The sequence below is a fragment of the Panthera uncia genome (assembly GCF_023721935.1).
Source record: "Panthera uncia isolate 11264 chromosome C1 unlocalized genomic scaffold, Puncia_PCG_1.0 HiC_scaffold_4, whole genome shotgun sequence".
Lineage (NCBI taxonomy): Eukaryota > Metazoa > Chordata > Mammalia > Carnivora > Felidae > Panthera > Panthera uncia.
Genome location: NW_026057585.1, coordinates 43,479,393 through 43,501,970, shown reverse-complemented (window position 1 = coordinate 43,501,970; position 22,578 = coordinate 43,479,393). Strand labels below are relative to the sequence as shown.

General features: G+C 39.5%; 1 protein-coding gene across 1 annotated transcript in view; it reads right to left on the bottom strand.

The window, feature by feature from the left end:
• The window catches only part of ERICH3 (glutamate rich 3), a 101,131-nt gene extending 87,519 nt beyond the window's left edge, over positions 1–13,612 (bottom strand). Inside the window, 1 exon segment of the mRNA XM_049618865.1 lies at positions 12,355–13,612. Within this exon segment, the coding sequence (XP_049474822.1) occupies positions 12,355–12,941 (587 nt within the window). The 5' untranslated portion in view covers positions 12,942–13,612.
• Between the last annotated feature and the right edge of the window lie 8,966 nt (positions 13,613–22,578).

Sequence of the window (22,578 nt, the reverse complement as noted above, 5' to 3'; positions counted from 1 at the left end):
AATGAGGGGCAAGGTAATTAACTTCCCTGTGCCTTATACCTTCCTCTGAAAATGGAAATAATAGTAGTGCTACTTTAGAAAGTCATTTGGTGCATTGAGTGAATTAATACTAAAAAATTATCAAATTACCAACCACATACGAAATGCTCAATGGATTTTGGAAGTTATCAATGAGTTGATGTACTTTAAGAATTAATTGCTAAAGACTTAAGGATGTGTTAACTAATCTTATTGTAGTAATCATTTCATAATATATACATATATAAAATCATCATTTTGTACACTTTAAGTTTGCATAGTGTTATTTGTCAATTACATCTCAGTAAAGCTGGAAAAATAAAAATGAGAAAAAAACAAAAAAGACTTAAGCAACATATGTTGTGGGTTTTTTTTTAAGATTTTCTTTTTTAAATGTATTTATTTTGAGCAGGGGTGGGGGGCAGAGACAGAGGGGGGAGAGAATGCCCTCTCTCATGTGGCTTGATCCTATGAACTGTGAGATCATGATGGACACTTAACAGACTGAGCCACCTGGGTGCCCCTTAAGCAACATATATTTTGTACAAATATCAAAATAAATACATAATAGCTGCCACTCACTGAGTCTCTAATATGTGTCAATATTCCCGCAAGGAAGGTAATTATAAGCCCCAATTTTTGAAAGAGGAAAGTGAAGCACAGGGAAATTAACTTTTCTAAGTCCATGTAAGGCACGACTGAGATTCAAATCTATGTCTCTCTGACCCCCAAAATATTCCTCTTTCTACTATAGCATACTTAATCTCATATTTTTAAATGAAACACTGATTTTCCTTTTGGAATGTCATCCCTTTTCATTTAAGAGAACACAAACAATAAGATGATTTTCAGACAGTTCTAATCTTTTAGACACTTTAATCACTTGTTTGTGCCTCCTTTGAAATGCTCTAACCTTCTGTTCACACTCTCCCAACAGTTTCTAAGTTTCCTTGGGCCTTATCTCCCGGCGTCCTTCTTGAGCCACCCTGCTCCTTGAAATAGGACTTTGGGATCTGGTTCATGCCCCATGCTCTTGCATTTGGCCCTGATACTTCAGGCTTTCCTTTTTTTTTCTTCTGTGGGCTAATTTCTTCACCAAGGACTGGAACCTCAATAACCCACTTCATAGACTACAGCCTGAGGTCAGCCTCACTCACTCCCTAAGCCCACTTTCTATTCTGGAAGGTTCTAGCCTGGGCCAAAGCTCTAAGTCTCAAGTTTGACAGAGAAGAAAGAAGAATTTGTAGGAAAGAAGAACTTAACAGTGCTAACCTCATATAAATCCCTATGAATTATGATAAAATAGTCATTTGCTAGTAGTTTGAGAGAGAGATTCCAGGTGACTGATTTCAAGGGGAAGAAATATTCAAACTCACTTTTATAAAGGTTGACAAGATGAACAGAAATAAATCTGAAATTAATTTAACCTAGAATTAAAGGCAAAGATCTTTCACTTAAAACAAAACAAAACAAAAACAAAAACAACTAGTGTGCACATTTAGTGTTGTATCTGAGGTTCCAAAATGGGCAAAAGACATTACGTGGAACCTAATGGTAAAACCAAATTTGAGGTATCAACTTCTCAGGCCAGGCCAGCTTTCACTTGGTTTTATAGCACCCTTGCTTGCTCCTAAGAAGATGTCAGCTAATAAACAAGTAATGTTGTCTCCTCTCACTTATTCAAAGTCATAATAGGCTACTATTACCCAGGCAATGATAACTACAATTATAATACAGTTTTCTGTTAACTGAAACCAGAACATTTCTATGAAATCTTTCATAAACCAAAATGGCAGAAAGCAATGAGGTGATTACCATTGATTTATATGAAAACATTTTTTAAGTATTCCCAGACCCAAGAAATAATCTCTTTTAAACTTTTCTGATACATTTGGACACATCTTGCTAATGATTGAGCAAAATAAATCAATATAAAGCACAGATACTAACAGACACAGATCAAAGTTATAGTGGCTAATGCTGATATGCAACGTGTAGTTCCCAGGGAAAGAGCTTGGCGGGGCCACTCTTGCTGCTTGGACTGCATGCTACCTGGCTAAAGACTCACTGCAAAACACATGCTGGATGCTGTTCTTGCTTTTCACCTTGTTTTATAAAAGCAAAAATCTTCTCCAGATTTCTTCTGTTAGCAAAAACAGGTACTAATAACATAGGTCTTTAGTAAACGCAAAATGGCTTAATGCAAATGCACAAAAAACAGGGAATATCTGTATTATGTTTTTAGAGAGTACTTTTTACTCTCTTTAAATGTTTCTGGATATTTTATGTATCTCTACATATTTTTAATGCACCCTCTTTCAAAACTCTTCCTGAAAATTAATCTCTCCAGAATGCCTTGTCCAATTACTCCAACTCTACATCTAGCTCAGGACTTAGGAGTGGAAATTCTCCTACAGAAATCTGGCTTATTCTTGTACATTAGTACCTACCTTACTGCTATGAGGCACTACGTTAGCATATTTAACACTTGCTATGTGGCAGGCCTTGTGTTAAATGTTTTAAAATATTTCATTTAATGCTCACAACAATCTACAAAACGGACATATTTTCCACATGGATGGAAAAAAAAAAAACAAAATCAGAGAGATTATACAGAATTCATGTAGGGCCACATGTGGCATATCTGAACTCAAACTATCCAAGTCTAGAGCTAGACAGCTAACTACTAAAACACTGTGCTACCGGACACGGTTGACTAGTACCAGAAGCAGTTCCCAAACCCTTCTCCCTTGACTGTCTCCCACTAAAGTTACAAAGATCAATACACTCTTTCCCGCTCTCTCTTGCAGGTAGGCATACCCACTGATGCAGTTCTGGTCAACAAGATATTAAAGGAAAGTGCTGGAATGTTCTGGCAATGTTTTCCCCCTTGACTTAAAAAAAAAACAAAAAAAAAAAAAAACCTTCTTTCACCCATCTTTTTCCATTCTGTTTTGGATGCTTTTATACAAATATAATGACTGGATCTAGGGTAATCATCTTGCTACCGTAAGGAAAAGACCAAGAAAATTGTACAGGTAAGAACCCAAGTCCTGATATTACAAAAAAAATAGTCACCTACCTCCAGACTACTTGTGAAATAAATAATAAATGTTGTTATGGTTTAAGGCACTTTTTGTTTGGTTTTCTATTACTTGCAGTTGAACATACTCCTAACTGAGAAAACTACCCCACTGCCCCTGGACAGCAAAACTCAATGAGGTTCAGTGACTTTTGAAGTCTTAAAAAAAAACCCTCACTATTTAGGTTTTCTTCAAGAACTCAAATGAATTTCTGGAACAGAGTAAGTGCTTCCTATGATAGCTTAGTAACTAGCACATACTCGGCACTCAGTACATATTAACTGAATGAATGAGCAAATGTATTCTTGAAATAATCATAAATGATCACTAACTTAGGAAACGTATGTCAGCAATTATTGAGCTAAGTTCAGGGCACAGTCCTGAAGTACACAGAGGACCGAAGTATGTAGAGGGGTGAGGCCTCCACCCTCAAAACATTTGTAGGTATAAGGGAAATACGAAGACGACTGCAATGCAATGAGGAATTCCCCTCCTGGGATTTGTTGGTGTAATTTTAAAAACAGTACAGTCTTAGAAACAGCTTTTCAAACAATACATCATTGTCAAGATAGCTTTAAAAGTAGGTTAATACATAGGAAAATGGAGAAAAAAGAAAATGACAAAAAACCTGATTCTAAATGGTAGGATTTCAAGCAAATTTTATTTTTCTTTGTATTTTTCTTCTCAAAGTAGAAATTTTTAAAAATACAGATAAGAATAAGGAGGAAAATTAAAAACTACTTGTAACCCTAATATCCAGAAATTTGAGATCCCTTCTAAGTATATTATTCTAATTTACAGCAGATCATTTTTATTTGAATCTAAACAACAGAAACAATATTATTATAAATGTCTTGGAGCAATCTATGAAAAGAGACAACTTCTTAATATGAGAGCCACATAATATTAACAAATATAAAATATTACAATCCATGGTATATCAAGAATGTCAGATTAACTGCTACTATAAAACACTATGATTCAATTCAATTTAAAATCCTTAGTTTTTAATGCTGTTTCATAACTACTATGTGCAATTTATACTTTCTGTTTAGTTTCCTGCTGGTTTTCTCTTGTTTCAATATTTTGCCCTAAGAATTTTCATTAATTTATAAATGCTCATTACTATTATAAGAAAATAATAACAGTCTCAGAAAAATGGATCACCAGCTTAAAAATGTGCAATTTTCTGTCCCAACTAGTGTAAGATGCTGAGAGGTAGGGAGTAATTTGATTACTAATCAGACTAAAAACAAAGTTTCAATACTTACCAGTAGAGACCATTGACTTATTATCTTAATTACTTCTCCTCACTAGTGTTTTAACCATATTTTATGTTTGCTTTGAGTTTTATCTCCCTGTTCAACTTTTGGCTTCCAATTTCCACTCTTCATGACCCTTATATTGTTAAATCATTTATTTTCAATGACTGCTTTTCTCATAAAGACCATCTTTAGTTTTCATAGGGCTAAGAAAGAAAGAGCATCAGCAATGGCAAAAGGTTGTATTAGTGTGGTAGGGCTGCCATACAAAGTAGTACAGACTGGGGGTCTTAAACAACAGAAATTTGTCTCATAATTCTGGAGACTAGAAGTCCATGATCAAGGTGTCAACAGGGTTGGTGTCTTCTGAAAGCCATGAGGGAAAGGTCTATTCCAGGCCTCTCTCTTTAGTGTACAGATGGCCATCTTTTCCCTGTATCTTCACATGGTCTTCTTTCTGTGTGTGTGATTGTGTCATAACCTTGTTCTTCTTATAAGGACACCAATCATATTAGATTAACTGACCCAACTGACCTCATTTAACCATAATTACCTCTTAAAGGCCATATCTCAAACTATAGTCACATCTGAGGCACTGGGAGTTAGCACTTCAACATATGAATTTGGGTGGGGTACAACTCAGCCCATAACATAAGCACAGCCCAAAAGATGACCAACTGAAGTATGTAACATTGACTTAGATAGAAACAAGGAATGTATATCCCAAGTACAAAGAAACCTACACTTTGATTCTGAATTATCTGTGCTGGCAAACAGAAAAGGATCATTGATGATCCATCCGAAAGGGGAACAGATACCTTCTGGATCCCACCACATCCATGTGGGTAGTTTGGATGGATGTGGAGAAGATAATGAAGCTCTCCAAAGAGAACCCCCAGAGCACTGGGCAGAAGAAGAAATTATACCTCACAATGGCTTTCCCATAAGCCAAAAAAGAGTTAACCATATAAAAGAGACCAGGAGACAAGAAGAGTGGGGGTCAAAGGGGACTCTCAAGAGAATGAAAAGTTATTAAGGAATCCTGACCCATACATCTGCACTTTGAAATGTTCTTCACTTTTAAAGTATATGTCTTGTGGTTCACTATAAAAGCAATGCTTTGACAACAATTCTCAAAAAACTTTTAGTCCTAATATTGACAGAATCTCAGTAAAGCGTGATTTTACAAGCTGCATCTACTGAACTTATAACATCTTTTTCTCTTTCCCCTGGAAAGACATTAATCCAGAAAGGCAAGCTCTCAGGTGACTTACTTTAATCCAAATATATTTTCTGATATAACAATCTGCAGCAATGATGTTGTCAATGAAGGATGTGTTTCCTAATTGGAAGTCTTGGAAGGAGAGAGTTATTTAGAGCTTCTAGCTAAGAAAAAAAACAAAAACAAAAACAAAAACAAATGGCTTCTGATCAGTTAGAAACCAGAGGTATAATGGAATCCTATTTAACATTTGGGTTTACTTTTTTTAGTCAGCACATAATGCAAATATATTATACGGTCTCAAATATCATTAAAAATCATGAGCTTAATCCATAAAGTACAATACTCATGATTTTGTGTATACCACACTATCCAGTAATTCTTTGTATGCCTTAGTTTCAGAGCCATGGAGTTAGGCCAAAGCAAGGAACTAAAGAGAAATAAAATGCAGTGTCTATACCCTCAAATAATTTGCCTTTGTGGGCACTACCTAAGATTTATTCAATGAAGTCAGGACCAGTAGTTGAATATTCAAACAAAACATTAAGTTAATGAGGTAACTATATATAAATGTATTTACCTTAAATGTTTATTTTAACTCAAGGCATAAATGTATGTCAGCTTACTATATTTACTTTGTTTGTAGTGCCAAGGGTTTACTTTGACTGTGACTCAACTTATTATCATCTTTCCTTATCCTTTTTAAAAATATAAATCATATTTGTAACACATCATTTGGGATTTCAAGTTTAGGGAAAGGTGATAGAGATACTTGCAAACCAATACGAATGTTGAATCCTAGATATTTTTTCTTTTTTACAAATTTTACCCCCCATCTAATTTAACAGTTTATTTTAAACTGATGGACATATATGGAATTATTCCAAAGCCTACACTACTTTCAACTATTTGTGTGGGGAACTAAGTTATTGGTGGGAAAGATCCAGTAATTCAATCTGCATACTACTTCTCTTGATCTGTACCAAAATTATTAATTAAAGCTTAAACAATTATTTCAGTACTATCTTCCAGAATCTGGAGTTTTCATTGAACATGGTATTGGGAAACTTAAAGTCTTGAAAATACATCAATACCCCAGGCCCAGATTATTTCAGGCTGATTTTAGTTTTGAAAATTGGGTCACAGAAGTTTTGTTTTCTCCTCTTCCTGAAAAACTTTTTGTAGTTATTAGCAATCAAAGTAAGTTGGGGAAGTCTCCACTTTTCCCAGTTAGAAATACGTTTCTTCAGCAGAGACTGGGAGAAAGGAAACAGGATGTCACAGTGACTGCCCCTGACGGTACACTGTTCTCTACACCAGAAGTGTAGATACTGGGATACTCACATCCCTTAGAGACCTAAAGACTTTCCTAAGGGAATCTAGGCAAGGACCGTTTTAAGGGAATTAATTTCTAGATGCTCTAGCTTCCTCTGCTCTCCTAAAACTGATCTGACTGAAAATGCACCTCCAAGTCATATTGATCTGCCAGCCTCTTCCCTTTTATAATCATCTTTCCATTTTTACAAAAGGAAGGCACACCTCTCACCATTTGGTGTCTTATTAGGGTGCACTGAACTTGGGAGAACATCTGAAAAATAAATGGACCATTTGAAGTATTGTATAGATGTTAATACAATTCGCTTTCATGATCAGGCAACAAATATGATTGCAAGTAATTTCCAATCCTTTGCTTTCAGCACAGTTGAAGAATCACATCTGAAAGATCATGGAAAACATTTTTTGGTGATAGATCATTATGTGATTTGGGCATATAACCCTGAAGGAATTCAAAGAATTGAGTGATGTTGAATAAACAAATATCTTTCCAATCCCATCTACGTATGTGAACAGATTTGTTAAGCAAAGAGCTGAGAGAAGACATCCCACGCATAACAAAAAGGGCAGACTCTAGAACAAAGGATCAGAGAGGAAGTGAAGACAAATGATCATATTCAATTCACCTCGTTTAACCAGAAACAATTTATTCCTGAAGTTAAATTGTTAATATGTAATAGGAGAGTGAGTAGAAACTACCCCATTTGAATTCAAATAATTAATGATTTCAAGTCTGAAATTTTGTGTCACAGAGATAATTTTGGTGGTGGGAGTGAGTGGGGAGCAACAGACTAGAATGTTACCTCAGCCGTCGAAAGTACGACACTTTACTAAGAAGGCAGAGACACCACAATAAATCTAGTTAACATTCATTAGCATACATAGTTACAAATTTTGTGTGTGTGCATGATAAGAACTTTTAAGATCTACTCTTTTAGCAACTTTCAAGTTAAAAAAACAGTATTATTAGCTATAATCACCATGATGTACATTATATTGCCGTGATTTATTTATTTATCAGTTGGAAGTTTGTACCTTTTGACCACCTTCACTCACTTCACCACCACCTTCCCGCCACTCCCTGTCTCTGGCAACCACCAATCTGTTCTGGTCTCTGTATCTATTAGTTCATTCGTTGCTGCTGCTGCTGCTGTTATTGTTTTAGATCCCACATGTAAGTGAGATCCCACAGTATTTGTGGTGATCATTTTGCAATATGTACAAATATCAAATTATTATATTGCACACCTGAACTAATATAATGCTATTTGTTAATTACATCTCAGTCTTTAGAAATACCATGTTGGATCAAACAACCAAAAAGGCAGGGACAAAGTACAACAGGCACTCCAATTGTAAATGAATGGTGGGTTATACTTTCTTGCCATTTTTGGATATATACATATACATATCCACTCTCTAAAAATTGACAATTTTACTCACAGCAGTTTTTATTCTGCCTTTCATGAAGAAGGACTAAGTTATCCGGGAGTACTAGGGATGTGTTCATTCTTTCTATACCACTCTTAGGTACACAGACAGTCCCCAACTTACAATGGTTTGGCTTATGATTTTTTGACTTTATGATGGTACAAAAGCAATATGCACCCAAAAGAAACCATTTTGCATTCTGAATTCAGATCCTTCCCCAGGCTAGCAATATGTGGTAGGATACCCTCTGGTGATGCTGGGCAGCCCCAGCTCCCAGTCAGCCATACGGTCACAAGGCTTAACAACTGATATACTTACGACCCACACAACCATTCTGCTTTTCACTTTCAGTATAGCATTCAGTATAGATTCAGTATAGCATTCAGTATAGATTACATGAGCTATGGAGAACTTTATCATACGACAGGCTTTGGGTAAGATGATTTTGCCCAACTGTGGGCTAATATAAGTGTTCTGAGCACATTTAAGGTAGGCGAGGCTAAGCTATGATGTCCAGGTTAGGTCCATTAAGTGCATTTTTTAATTTACATTACAGTGGGTTTATTGGATCATAACCCCACCATGAGTTGAGGTAGATCTATACTCTGTCACTACAGAAACACTTGTTTACATTTAAAAAGATACATTAATAAGTCTAAACAAAAAAAAAAAGTGTGTCTAAACCTTGGAACAATTTTTCCAAACATACCTCTTCTGCATTTTTATCTTGTCATAAACCATAATGTTCCCCATTCTTCCAATTCCTCAAAGCAAATTTACAGACGAGTGTGACTATCACTACTTAGAGCCAAGCTTATCTTTCACACAGGGAGTCAACTTCACATGGATTCAGTGACGATCCTTTGAAGGAGTTAGAAGAGCCGTATCATTTTATCCTCATGCATGACCGAGGGGTATAAAATCCCCATTCCACCTCCGGGACTAGTGCCCAACCCACAAATACACACACACACACACACACACACACACACACACACACACACACACAAATAGTAACCCAGGGTGAGATTTAGCAAACCAGAGGGACTATCGGTTGAAATTTTCCACACTGAAACAATTCCATTAGAGATGGCAGTGCCGGAAGCAGTATTTTATAGTTGACTTCCCCCAAATTACAATGCAGCTCAAATTCAAAGTCTCTATTATAATCTTTGGCAGAAGTTTTTAAGACCATTTTTATTTACTCCAAACTCTATCCGAACTAAGTCAGCACAGACCTTTAGCAATTTTTTCATCAAGAGTTTCATGCTGTAATTAAGTGAGCAGTGGAACTCAAAAGGAAGCACCAAGAGAAAGCATCAGGGCGTCTCTTATTGATTGGTGGAATTTTAGGGATTTAAAATTTCTGTTTTATTGTACAACTGCACTTCATTACCATTTATCCTTAAAATGTAATAAGTACAAACTGCTTCAGCAATGATGGAAAAGCTTTCTCAGCTTTAATGAAACCTTTTATTTGCTACTGAAACTTTTATTATTTCCAAATGGTGTCACAGGCAAGAAAAATGATCACTACTTATATTGAGGAAAAACTTGAGTAATTTGAATAATTTTGTTCTTGGATGAATTCTAAGGCATTTAGATTTGTTACACTTATGTTTATTGCTTTCATTTACTTTTGATGAACTAAAAACAAAAAATATACACATACACACACTATTACAAAAGAATTTTCTAATTGTATATCAAAATACTACATAGTTATGTACAGCAATCACTTGTCAGATGTTGGTCTGATGTATCTAGGGCTCCAACGCATCTCAGCTATTGGCTATGAGAGGCAATGGAGTGTAATTGTTCAGTGCACGTGCTCTGAGGCTGGACTGCCTGGCTTTGCATTCCAGACCTGACATCTCCCCACCCCACCTCTGAGACCTTCAAAACTTTTCAGTCCTCCCCAGCACCTGGATGGCTTAGTCGGTTGAGCACCTGACTTCAGCTCAGGTCATGATCTCATGCTTTCTGAGCTCAAGCCCAGCATCAGGCTCTGTGCAGACAGCTCAGAGCCTGGAGTCTGCCTCTGATCTCTCTGACCCTCCTCTGCTCACCCTCTCTCTGACTCTCTCTCTAAGCTAAGTAAACATTAAAAAATTAAAAAAAAAAACAAAAATGAAAAGCTTTTCGGTCCTCAGTTTCCTTCCCTGTGAAAATGAGGGTGAGGTATTTCATGTAAAACATTTTAAAAAATGTTTTTAAAAATTTTTTAAAAATTTAAAAAGCCTGGCACATTGTAAACACTTAACATGTGTTCAGCTCTAATACCATTTTCATATGTGAATATGTCTACCTTTAGACTGGATGCAGTGTCAGAATATGCCATTCATTCAACATTTATTCAGCTTTACTTTATGCAGAACATTGTCCTAGGTAAAGGGGGCACAAAGATTACTGAGACATTCCGCCTGCTCTCCGGGGGCTTACAATTTTAGTGCAAAATCATTGTCGCCATCTTAATATCTTTCTTGAAGAGTATCATGAAGCATACTCTTTCCCTAGATCATAAATTTTCCTTTTGTCCATGGGCTTGGAACTAATGGAGCTTCAGAAAAATTTCACTTCAGTTTCTGAAATCTTAATCATGCACAATTTAATAACCAGCTACAGGTTTTTCCACATTTTAAAATGGATGATTAAATGGTCTAATAAGATTCTAACTTAGCCTAAAACTTGAAAAACATAGGAAGACAACCATGACTGACACATTCATTTTCCTGAATGTGGACATACTGCAAACAGCAGCTGCAGAAAAATAGTGCCATTTACATCCCACATGACCCACGGCTAACTAAAATTGCACAGGAGTTCAGCATCAAAGCGTTAAAGTACCTAAACCAAATTCAATTTGAGATAAAATGAGAAGCTTGTTTAGTCATAGCTACATCACTTTCCAAAAAAAAAAAAAAAAAAAAGTTTTTAAATTGACTTCCAACATGGCACCTTGTATACCTTGAGTTTTTCAAACGTTTTGTTTATGTCATCACACTCAGAGAATTCATTAAAAAATAAAATCTTTAAGTTCAGCTATGAATCCGAAACACAACTAATGTGGTATTTCAGACGTCACAAACTCCAAATGATCTTAAATATGTTGTCCTTTGCTAATTTGCTGCTCTTGAAAATGTGCAATAAATTCAATTAAAAAGGAAAGCATTTTCAAATTAGTTGCAAGATCAACTAGGATATTATCTGCTTACTAGATGTATCATAATAAAAAACCATCTAATACGCATTACATTGTTTAATTCGGGAGGAAATTGGATATTCTCCTTTCCAACAAAAGGACTTTTTTTTAACAACAGCCAATAATGACTGTGTTAACTTTCTAGAATAGATTGAATAATTGCCAGATATATCTTCAGAGGAGTCACCCTGCCCAAAGCAACAGGAGATCCTGTGTAAACACACAAGGACACAATTCCTTCCTTCTCTCCTTCCTCTCCAGTATCATACCACCTTCCCTGTCAAAACACTTTTTAAGGATCCCTACGATCCTGAAATAAGGGGCATCCCTCACAATAAAACCTCCCTCGACATTAAATCAACTCACACCTCGTTTCTATGCAAGACGCCACAGTGAAAATTTATCTCAGTTCCAAATCTCCAAACGAACGCATATTTTGGTGACCTCTTCTTTTACATTCAAACACACATGTCCCACACTACAGGATCCTTTTGATCCCAGCTAACGTCCCTGCTTAATGTATGCGTTTTTCACATCCATTTTTTAATCCTTCCAGAGTGAAAATTTCAAAGAGACAACGTCAGTGAAAGAAGCGAGGAAAGGGAGGGAGGCGATACGAAGCCTGGGATTTCTGCCATCCTCAACGCAACCCAGAATTCGTATTATTTGTTTCTTCTTCCCCAGCCTTCCCTCTCGCTTCCCCTCTCGCCCCTGTCTCCTCAGCAGGAGGGAGGAGGAGGAGGGGCCGCTGGCTGAAGCCGCCACCTGCCGCGGGGTGGAAAAGCTCCAGTTGTCACTTACCCAGCGGGTTGAGAATGGCTCATTTTTGCAGGATCCCTTTTGGACCCCGCGGCAGGTGCGGAGGTAGGGTGCGCGGCCCCCGGTGCGCGCTGGCGCAGCAACACTCGCGCTCGCGGGGTGGCTCCGCACTGCGGTCGCCGGTGCGCGGGGCACCTGAGCTGGGCCGCCACCGCCCCCGAACTACCCCGTAGCCTCCGGGGGCCCCCACCCGCTGGCGGTATCCACAGCCTTGCGGTTGCTAAGGGAGGAGGGAAGGCAAACGCAGAGGTTCTGGAGAGGCCCGAGCACTGCTGGAACGGAGCCTGGGGAAGCTGGAAATGAAGCTCGGTCTTCCAGCCCCGGTTTGCGGGCCCTAATGTGGGAGGAGACCCAGGCCCCTGCTCTGTTGCTCTGGGCGCGCTTTCCCCAAGCATCTGTAATTTGAAAATACAACACACACACACACACACACACACACACACACACACACACACACACACACACCTGTTTAGGTGCCTGTGCTTCCTGCTAGGCCCTGGGGAAGGAAGGGCTGGGTGTTGGCTGAAGCTAAGGTAATAAAAGTCCAGAGCTGCTCCACTGTGATGCATTCCAGTTGTAAAACACCCTAGCTTCTAAGTTCAAGGGAAGGAGAGGTCCTTTCAATCTGTTTAACGTTTTGATTTTCACTCTGATATCCAACGCATGGTAGTTGGTTCATTTCCTCTTTGGAAAATCTCCATCTTTGCTCCTACTGAGGTCCCAGCTCCCAGCAGGCAGTGCTGATGGTTCTGAAGTTGAGAAGGTGGGAACGACCTAGCTTCTCAGTGAAGCATGCGAGAATCGTACTTGTGTTTGAATCCAGCACATAGAAGGCAGAGCTTAGATGAAGAAGCCTGGATTTATACGAGAGGGACTTGATGTGGAGGAAGCTTAAGGCACTGGACTTAGATGATCTATCCCTAGTCCTGTGTTGCTTTGTCAAATTCTTTGTTGCCTGACTTGCTCTCTGGCCTCAGGTTCCTCCTGTGTAAGTGACAGGTTGAACACATCTGTGGTGACTGAGCTCTCCATGGATCTCTGTTCTAGCTCAGCCACACTTATAGGAAGGATGGGTGTCAGCTCACTAAATGGCATTTTGCTTTCCCACACATCATAAAGGCCCACGGACAATGTCAGAGTCCACTCTCCTTTGCATATTCAAGGTCCTTCATCACCCAACTTTCACATCCTTTATCAGCCTCACTGTGACCACTTTGTCCACCTCTGCTACCCTGAACTCTAGCAAAACCAAACCTTGCCCTATCCCATGAATGGAAACATGCTTCTTCCCTTGACTGCTTGACAAACTTCTAATCTTTCTTTTCTTTCTTTCTTTTCTTTTCTTTTCTTTCTTTCTTTCTTTCTTTCTTTCCTTCTTTTTCTTTTTTGAGGGACGGAAAGAGCAGGGGAGAGGGGCAGAGGAAGAGAGAGTGAGAATCTTAAGTAGGCTCCGTGTTCAGTCCAACGTGGGGCCTGATCCCATGACCCTGGGATCAAAACCAAGAGTTGGACACTCAACTGACTGAGCCACCTAGATGTCCCTCTATTCATCTTTCAATACTTAGTTTGCACACTGCCTTCTTTGATGTCCCAGGTGTGGTGATGACTCCCATTTCTGGGGCCCCACTCTGCCTGGACATACTTCTGTGTTACACTCACCTTCTGTACCACTGTAGTTACTGGTATATGACTGCCTTTTCTATGTTCTATGCCTCTGTTTCATGTGGTGCATTGATTTTGTTTCTCTGTATTCTCAGAAGCAAACAACAGTTCGACAAATGTTTGGTGTATAAATGAAGGAAAAAAAATTTAAATCTCTTCAAAGTGGTAGTATTTTTATTGACTGTTTACTCAATGCTCTCCTCAGCCTTTTATCAAGCACTTACTAACTGTTCATTATCTCACTTAATCCTCCTCTCCACTCGGTGAGGTAGGTTTTCTCCCCCATTTCATAGCTATCCAAACTAAGACACAGAAGAGCTAATTATTTTGCTTGAAGTCTACAATAGCTCCTAAGTGGAAAAACCAGGATTCAAATCCAAGTCTGTCTGATTCCAAAGCCCACAAGTGTTTTTTAACAATGACAACATTCCTTCCCCCGTAATTCCTGTGAGTTGCCGCAGGAGTCAAATTTCCTACACTATCAGAGTTTTCTGACCTGAAAGATCAGAGCCATCCCAGCAGGGGGAAAATAGAGTTCTAGTACAGTAGCTTAGATCCTGAGACTGAGGACTCAAGGCTGCTTTGGGAACCAGAAGGCTAGAGCTAGAGAGAAGCAGAGGTTGTCAAAGAAAAAAAGATGTGAGATGTGAGAGTGGCATCTTATGCTTAAACAAGGAAGATCTATAGATACCTAATCACTGTGCAGCTGTAAGTGGGACTTGAGCCAGTTCTGTCCCATATGTGTCTACTCCCACAGACTGTGGTTCCCGTTTGATGGTGTCCTTATGCTCCCTGTGACTAGGTTTCGCCTGGATAAAAATTGGCAAGGAGGGAGGAGGTACTCAAGAGAGTTATTATAATTTGCCCAAGTCCTGCCAACCCCTAAGGATGGTGTAAATAATATAATCTTATGTAGGTACTAGTTGTTACATATTAATTCATTTGTGCAAATAGAAAATGGTATTCTCTCACTGGTGGAATGAGAAAGAAAATTCAAATACACTATTTAGATACTCAGGATTCTGTAGAAAAGGATCCCCGGCACTCAGCAGACAGCAAGGTACCCTTGGCAGCATGTATTAATTCATAAATGGGGTTTGAGTTCTCCACCCCTGTGAGCTGCACAATTTCACATCCCTGATGAAAACTGCAAGGAAGCTACTAATTTTCACTTCAGAAAATGCTCACTGTGAAAATGTATTGGGAATTTAGCCAGAAAGAATTTTTATGTTAATTTCTAGTACGGAGAGAGGGAAAGGGAGAAAAGGGAAAAAAAAAAAAAAAACAAAACTAAATTAAACTGTTTCAGAGACCAAATAGTCACTGGAGTCATTTTCATTTTCTCACAGGAAAACAAGTCCCCAGATGTCCCCAGTAGTATCATAAATTTATAAAAAGATTTTTGTTTTGTAGAAAGATCTGTGGAGCTGGGGCTTGGGGGCCAGAGACTGATATCAGTAGGAGTGACGAAAAGACAAGTGGACCTCCACTTTGGTTAAACAAGAGCTAGACATAGAAATCACAGATTTGAACTACCAGTGACCATCTCCTAGGTCAGGAGTGGGCAATCTATGGCTCAAAGGCCAAATCCAGCCCCTAGCCTCTTTTTGTGCAGTCCACAAGCTAAAAATAGTTGCTACATTTGTAAATGGTTGGAAAAAGACAAGAATAATATTATTATATGATAACATGAGGGTTACACAAAGTTCGTATTTCCTTAAATAAAGCCACATCCATTTATGAATCATCTATGACCACTTTGGTGCTATAAAGGCAGAACCGAGTAGTTACAACAGTGCATGGCCCACAAAATCTAAAATATTTACTATCTGGCTCATTACAAAAAAGTTTGCTGACCCCTGGCCTATAGTGTTTCTGCAATCAGAAAGGTAATTTCCCTTTATGGACTTTGAGAACAGATACCACATCTTTCACTGTTTTATCCTTAGCACCTGTCACAGTGCCGCTCACAGAGTAAGTGCTCAATAAACAAATGAAAGAATGAATATATTGTTGGGAAGAATACACCTTCCCACCGGTTTATCTTTCTCCCACAAAATAAAGGTGAAGTCATCAAGACTTCCTTATAATATAATAAATATATCATATCATATCATATCATATCATATCATATCATATTGTATCATGCATGATGATTTGATGTCACCCCAGGATGACTTTCTTTTATCAACACCATATAAAGCCCCAGTAAATAATGTAAGCGTTTCATTAGGGCACAATTGTACAGCATGCTATATCCTTCAACATTAGCTTAGGTCACTCAAAGCTATAGCACTGAGAAGCTGGAGAATGAAGATCACATGTACAAGGATTTAACTTGAAACCCGAATTGTTTTCCAGCCTTCCCTAATAAGCTTCCTTAATTAGCTTAATTCCAGTAAGCCATTTAGTGAAGCATGGTGTTATAGATATAGAAAAGGCTGAGAGGGCATGTACAACAGGTAGAGTGACAAACTTAAAGGGACATTCTTTTTTTTTAAATTTTTTTTTTTAACATTTATTTATTTTTGAGACAGAGAGAGACAGAGTGTGAACAGGGGAGGGGCAGAGAGAGAGGGAGACACAGAATCCGAAACAGGCTCCAGGCTCCGAGCTGTCAGCACAGAGCCTGACGCGGGGCTCGAACTCACAGACCGTGAGATCATGACCTGAGCCGAAGTCGGATGCTTAACCGACTGAGCCACCCAGGCGCCCCTTAAAGGGACATTCTTAATTCAGAATTCAGAGTAACCCAGATAGGCAGATAGATCCTTCTATCCCTATTTGTGGGTTGGATTGAATCTGCAGACAGATCAGTTGAATTAGGGCAATGAACTTTTTTGGTGGCCATGGGAAATCTATGGTATTTACTACACCTGAGATCTCAAAGATGACCAGGACTCCCTTCTGCCCTCAAGCTTGAAGTCTTAACTGGCTCTGCAGACATGCAGACAAAGAATGATAGACTGCTAAGTGCTATGATGAAGTATGCATAAGGTGCAATAGAGGTGCCCTCTGACTAATGCTCCTACCCTATCCTATGCTCATCCCCCACCACTTCCAGCCACATACCCACTCTTTGTGATGCTGAATATCACTTCTCAGTAATCACATTATTCCCTCTAGCTTTGACCACCCTAATTCTTCCTCACCATCCTCTCCCAGGTATTCTGCACCAGGAGAGAGGGAAGACATTGGCCATGAGGGAGGGGAGAGAGAAGGAAAAGAGAGAAACATAAAGACTGTTGGGGGGGGGGGGACACAACCACTACAAAATCTGCAAGAAGAATAAAGGGTATTCATTATTTTTACTGTTTTCAAGTAATCATATTACTGATAAATACATTTCCCCACCTCTACCTCAAAAAGCTTGTCTAGGAAAGTCAGAGAAAAACCCAGAGGGGGGCGCCTGGGTGGCTCAGTGGGTTGAGCCTCCGACTTCAGCTCAGGTCATGATCTCGCAGTCCGTGAGTTCAAGCCCCGCGTTGGGCTCTGTGCTGACCGCTCAGAGCCTGGAGCCTTGAATTCTGTGTCTCCCTCTCTCTATGCCCCTCCCCTGCTCATGCTCTCTCTCTGTCTCAAAAATAAATAAAAACATTAAAAAAAAAAAAAAAACTCAGAGGAAGCAGTGCTTCAGATAAGCCCTAAAAGATGTGTAGGAGTTGGCCAGGTAGATGGGGCCTGGGGAGAAGAGGCATGTCTTCCCCAAGCTAATGCCTCCTCATTTAAGCTTCTTAAGCCAACACAGGACTCAGCCAGTGTCTGTAGACCCTGTTATTCTAGCCCAAACGTTAATGGAACAGAGAAAAGGGAAAAGGAAAAAAAGGGGAAAAGGTAGGAAGGCAATGGCTTAATCAAGGAAATGGGATCTGAATAGGGCTCAGGTATGAAGCCGCAGCTGCAGGGTCACCTCCTCCTCTAATGTGTACTGTCTGGAGGGATCATGCCACACATTCATACACTGTGTTGGTTGCATGCATGTCTTACTCTCGTCCAGCCTCAAACTAAGTTCTGGTTCTCTCCTTCAATGCCAATCAAACCCCCATGAATTTAGAAAGTGTTTAATATGTATTTCTTGAATAAATAATAGAAGAAGTATAACCCATATTTTCCTGGACACTCCAGTTGGAGTAAAGGACGTCAAGAAGGTTATGTAATAAGAGTCATAAGTAATTATTTCCCTGGCTCTGGACCCACCCACGCATGAATGAAGTTGTCAGATGTCAAGGAGCTCGCCATATCCATGATTGTTCACCATCAGCCGAAAATGCATTTGAAACCACAGGCATTACATCTGGGGAGAGGAACTGAGCAGAACCATCACAATGGCCTGGTGCAATGGAAGCCAGGTTTGCTTACTTGATCCAGTGCTTCCCAAGCAGCTGTAGATGGCAGACACCACTGTTTGCCAAGAGAAGAGACCATGCTTGGAGTACACAGAACTCAGAGAGTTCTGAGGCTCCACTGGGCCTAAGGTCAGAGAATATCCATTGACTTTACTATTTATCAGGCTCTATCCTCAGGGCTTCACTCATTGAATCCTCACATACTTTAATCCCTGTTTTACAGATGAGAAAGCAGAGACTCGGGTAAATTAAGTACCAGCTGGCAAGCGTCCCAGTTGAGATTTAAATCCCATTCTCCATGATTCCAGAACCCACACTCTCTCTTTTTCTTTTTTTTTTTAAACCAGTAGTGCCATCTGGGAGCTGGTTAGAAACGTATAGTCTCAGGCCCCACCCAGACCTATTGAGTCAGCACCCGTATTTTTTTTTTACTTCTAAATTTTTTAAAGTTATTTTATTTTATTTTTTTATTTTGAGAGAGAGAGAGAGAGAGAGAGAGAGTGTGTGTGTGTGTGTGTGTGTGAGCAGGGGAGGGGCAGAGAGAGAGGGAGAGAGAGAATCCCAGGTAGGCTCCGTGCTATTAGCACAGAGCCCGACACAGGACTCGATCCCACGAACCTTGAGATCATGACCTGAGCCAAAACCAAGAGTCAGATGCTTAACTGACTGAGTCCCCCAGGTGCCCCCAGAACCCATACTCTTAAACACTTCGCTTGATTCCCTCCCACACCTCAGAGGTAAGGAAGCATGACCACACAATGGGGAGGGTAATAAGTGTAAGGTCACTGATCCCAAAGGAAAATTGTTCTCAGTTGTAGCAACTATTCTCCTCCTCCCAACTTCTCTAGGAACAGCAGCTCGATAATGTGACTGGTGAAAAGAAACTGAAGAGCAGGAATTTCATTTATTACTGCACATCTGTTTTCTGACACAGTAAAGCGAACATTCCACATTTTCTAGCCCTTAAGAGTATCCATCTCTAAAAAACTTTACAGCTCCATTTGGTTTAAATGACAATGGACTTGGCTCTTCCCTAGAAGCAGAACAGCACTGGTCTTCAAGTATACCGGCATCACAGACTGCTGACTGAATTATTCTGTTCTCCTCCTCTCTACAGCTAGAGGGAAAGGGGGAACTGTAACCCTTTGGATTTGATCATATAAACAAAACTGCACTTCTTAAACTCAGGTTAGAAGTACATCCATGGCTTTGAGCAGAAGACTGGGATTGTTCACATGGGAGGTAGGTGATAGTCAAACTCATAAAACAAACCATCAGGACTACAGCAACTATTTTAAAATAAAAGCATAGCTTTATTACTTACAAATTCATGTTGCAACTCAAAACTAGATTGAGAAAGTGCTACCTGATAGGTCCTCAGCAAATAGATATTGACTAGATAAAGATTTTTTTTTTTGGTAATTAATATTTTAGCTTCATGTAAATAAGCACCCCTAAAGGAGTTTGAGGGTGCTTTCACTAACAATTGCTCAAGCCAACACTTTCTCCCTAAGAGCACAAAAGTTTAAAAACAAGTTTCATCATTGTCAGAGTGATCACAAATTCTAAACTAATGGGACTTTCCTACTGTGACAAAAGAAATGGAAGTATGGATCAAGCCTCAGAGAACATGCAAGCAGGAAAACCATTCTGGAGTGGGAGTTACAGATAAAGATTATCCACCGGTCAACTGCAGGAAAACCCAATGCAGATTAAAATAGCAAAACCATGAGCTCCTGAGCTGTATAAATGCAACTGGAAAGAAAAACCTGGCAATTCCTTGACATATGTATAGGTTTGTAAGACAGGCCCCACAGGTGAACCAAGATCAGAATTGTGGGATTTCTCCCTTCCTTGAAGTTTCGTTTTTAAATAAGTTTTTCTCTCATTTAATAAAGGCCACTTCAGATTCCACATTTTGGTTGAGGAGAGCATGCTCGTGACTACAGGGTTGATTGTCTGCACCTGTGCAGGGCTGTCACCACAGGGAGCTTTTATCCCTGAGCTAAATGGGCAGTCAGGCAGGGATGCAGGAGAATGCTCTGATGAGCCCAAGTTCCACAACATAGGAAACAGAAGCATACAATGTCATGGCCTTGTCCCTCCAATGTGTTCTATAGTCACATGTAGCAACTGAGCTATTTCCTCAGCTGTAAACAAATTGTGGGGGGAGGGGAAGCAAACTTGTTAGCACTGGGGTCTGCTGTGATGTAGAGAAGCATTTAGCAAGCAGGAACAGGAAGTCAAGAGGAGGAAAATGCAGCTTTACTGACCTAGAAGGCAAATAAATGACAAAAAGAGGCAAAGTCTTATGTGGAAAGTATTTACTCCGTTCCAATTATCCATAATCACAAAAGGTAGAACACTCATAAATGCCCTTCGTTTTGCTTGGCATCATGCCTTTACACTTAGACTTGAGTAGTCACACCTAAGTGATCTTGTAAATTGTGAGAATTGTCTTTAGATGTACAGTGGAGCCATGTTATAAAGAACTGGTTTAAGAAGAGGTAAGAGGTTCTGGCTACCCTGTTTTGTCCCTATTTAAGTCAAGGGCTTGGGTTTGAATTGGAATTCTGTCACTGTGGAAGGTGTTCCTATTCACCAATGTCTGGTTCTTGTCCACTTCAGGATACAGGAGAGGCTTCCATGTCTCCATTATCTTGAAGGTAGGCATGGCCATAGGACTTGTTCTGGTTAAAGACACGTGAGTGAAAAATGATATGTTGCTTCCTAGAATATTTTAAGAGCTCGTGCAGGATTCTCTGTCTTTCTTTCCCTGGGCCAAGCAACCAGCAACATTCTAGATGGTGGCACTTTCCTCAGCATGTCCTCCCAGGTGAGGGCAGCATGGAACAGAGCCCCCCCAAGGCCCCCACAAACCCAAGATCGGCCAGAACACAGATGAGGAACAAACCTTTGCCATTTAAAGCCACTGATATCAGGGGGTTGTTCATCACAGCAAAGCTAGCCTGTGGTGATCAATAAGCCATATAATAGTTATGTGACTTTGGGAAAGTCACTATCTTCAGTTTTTTCATCAGAAAATGAGGAAGGCCTGTAAGCCTTGAGGAATATAGTATTGAGGAATACAGTAAGCATTTGGAAAATGGTAGCTTGTTCATCCTCATAATAATAACTAAGCTTTAATAACTACCCACACTGTGCCAGTCATTATCTTCTCTACACATACATCATCTCTCATCCTCAAGCCAATCTTATAAAGTTATAATATGGGTTTGCAAGTTATTCTCAGGATTTCCACAGGTCTAGAAGAAATAATATGTTTAGAAAGGGCAAGCTGACCAAAGCTAAATCAAGATAAGTTTTCATTTTTTTCTTTTTTATCAGAATTTACAATGATCATCTCATTGTGTTACGTTTGTACATTGGTACAATGTACAATGTTCTTTGGTCCATTTATGATGATTTTTTTTTTTTAAAGTATACAAGGGGGGCACCTGGGTAGCTTAGTCGGTTAAGCTTCCGACTTCGGCTCAGGTCATGATCTCGCAGGTTGTGAGTTTGAGCCCCACATTGGGCTCTGTGCTGACAGCTTAGAGTCTGGAGCCTGTTTTGGATTCTGTGTCTCCCTCTCTCTGCCCCTCCCCTGCTCATGCTCATGCTCTGTCTCTCTCAAAAATAAGTAAACATTAAAAAAAATTAAAAATAAAAGTACATAAGGAACTCTTGGTTATATAAAGGTTGTTAAATACTACTATATCCCAAATCTCAATTTTTGGCCAGTACAAGCCTAAATTAACCTTCTTCTCTCTCTTTGCAATTTAGCTCCTAATAATCCAGGTTATCCCCTATAGTTCTGAGATGTACTGGGAAGCACCACAGCAGAAACACAGATGGCTCTTTAGTTAACGTGATAAAAGGAAGAGCTGATGAATGAAATAAAAGTGACAGAGCAGACTTGTCACTTTGGGGGACATGGACAGGACACCTAGAATTTTGGGGAGGATACCTCTCATAGGAATTGGCAAGAAATTTTAGTAGAAAATATGGGTCAAAATTAAGGGGAAACCATCAAAATGGCATTCTGTGGGCATTCCTTCCTCTACTTCCCTCTGCTAGAAATCAGCTAATCATTTTCAGACCAAATTAAAGGCACTTAGTTGTCCTCAGAGCAACCTTGACAGTGGTCAAGGTATTTCAAATAGATCTTTTGTTCAGATTTCTAGAGGATAGTTAC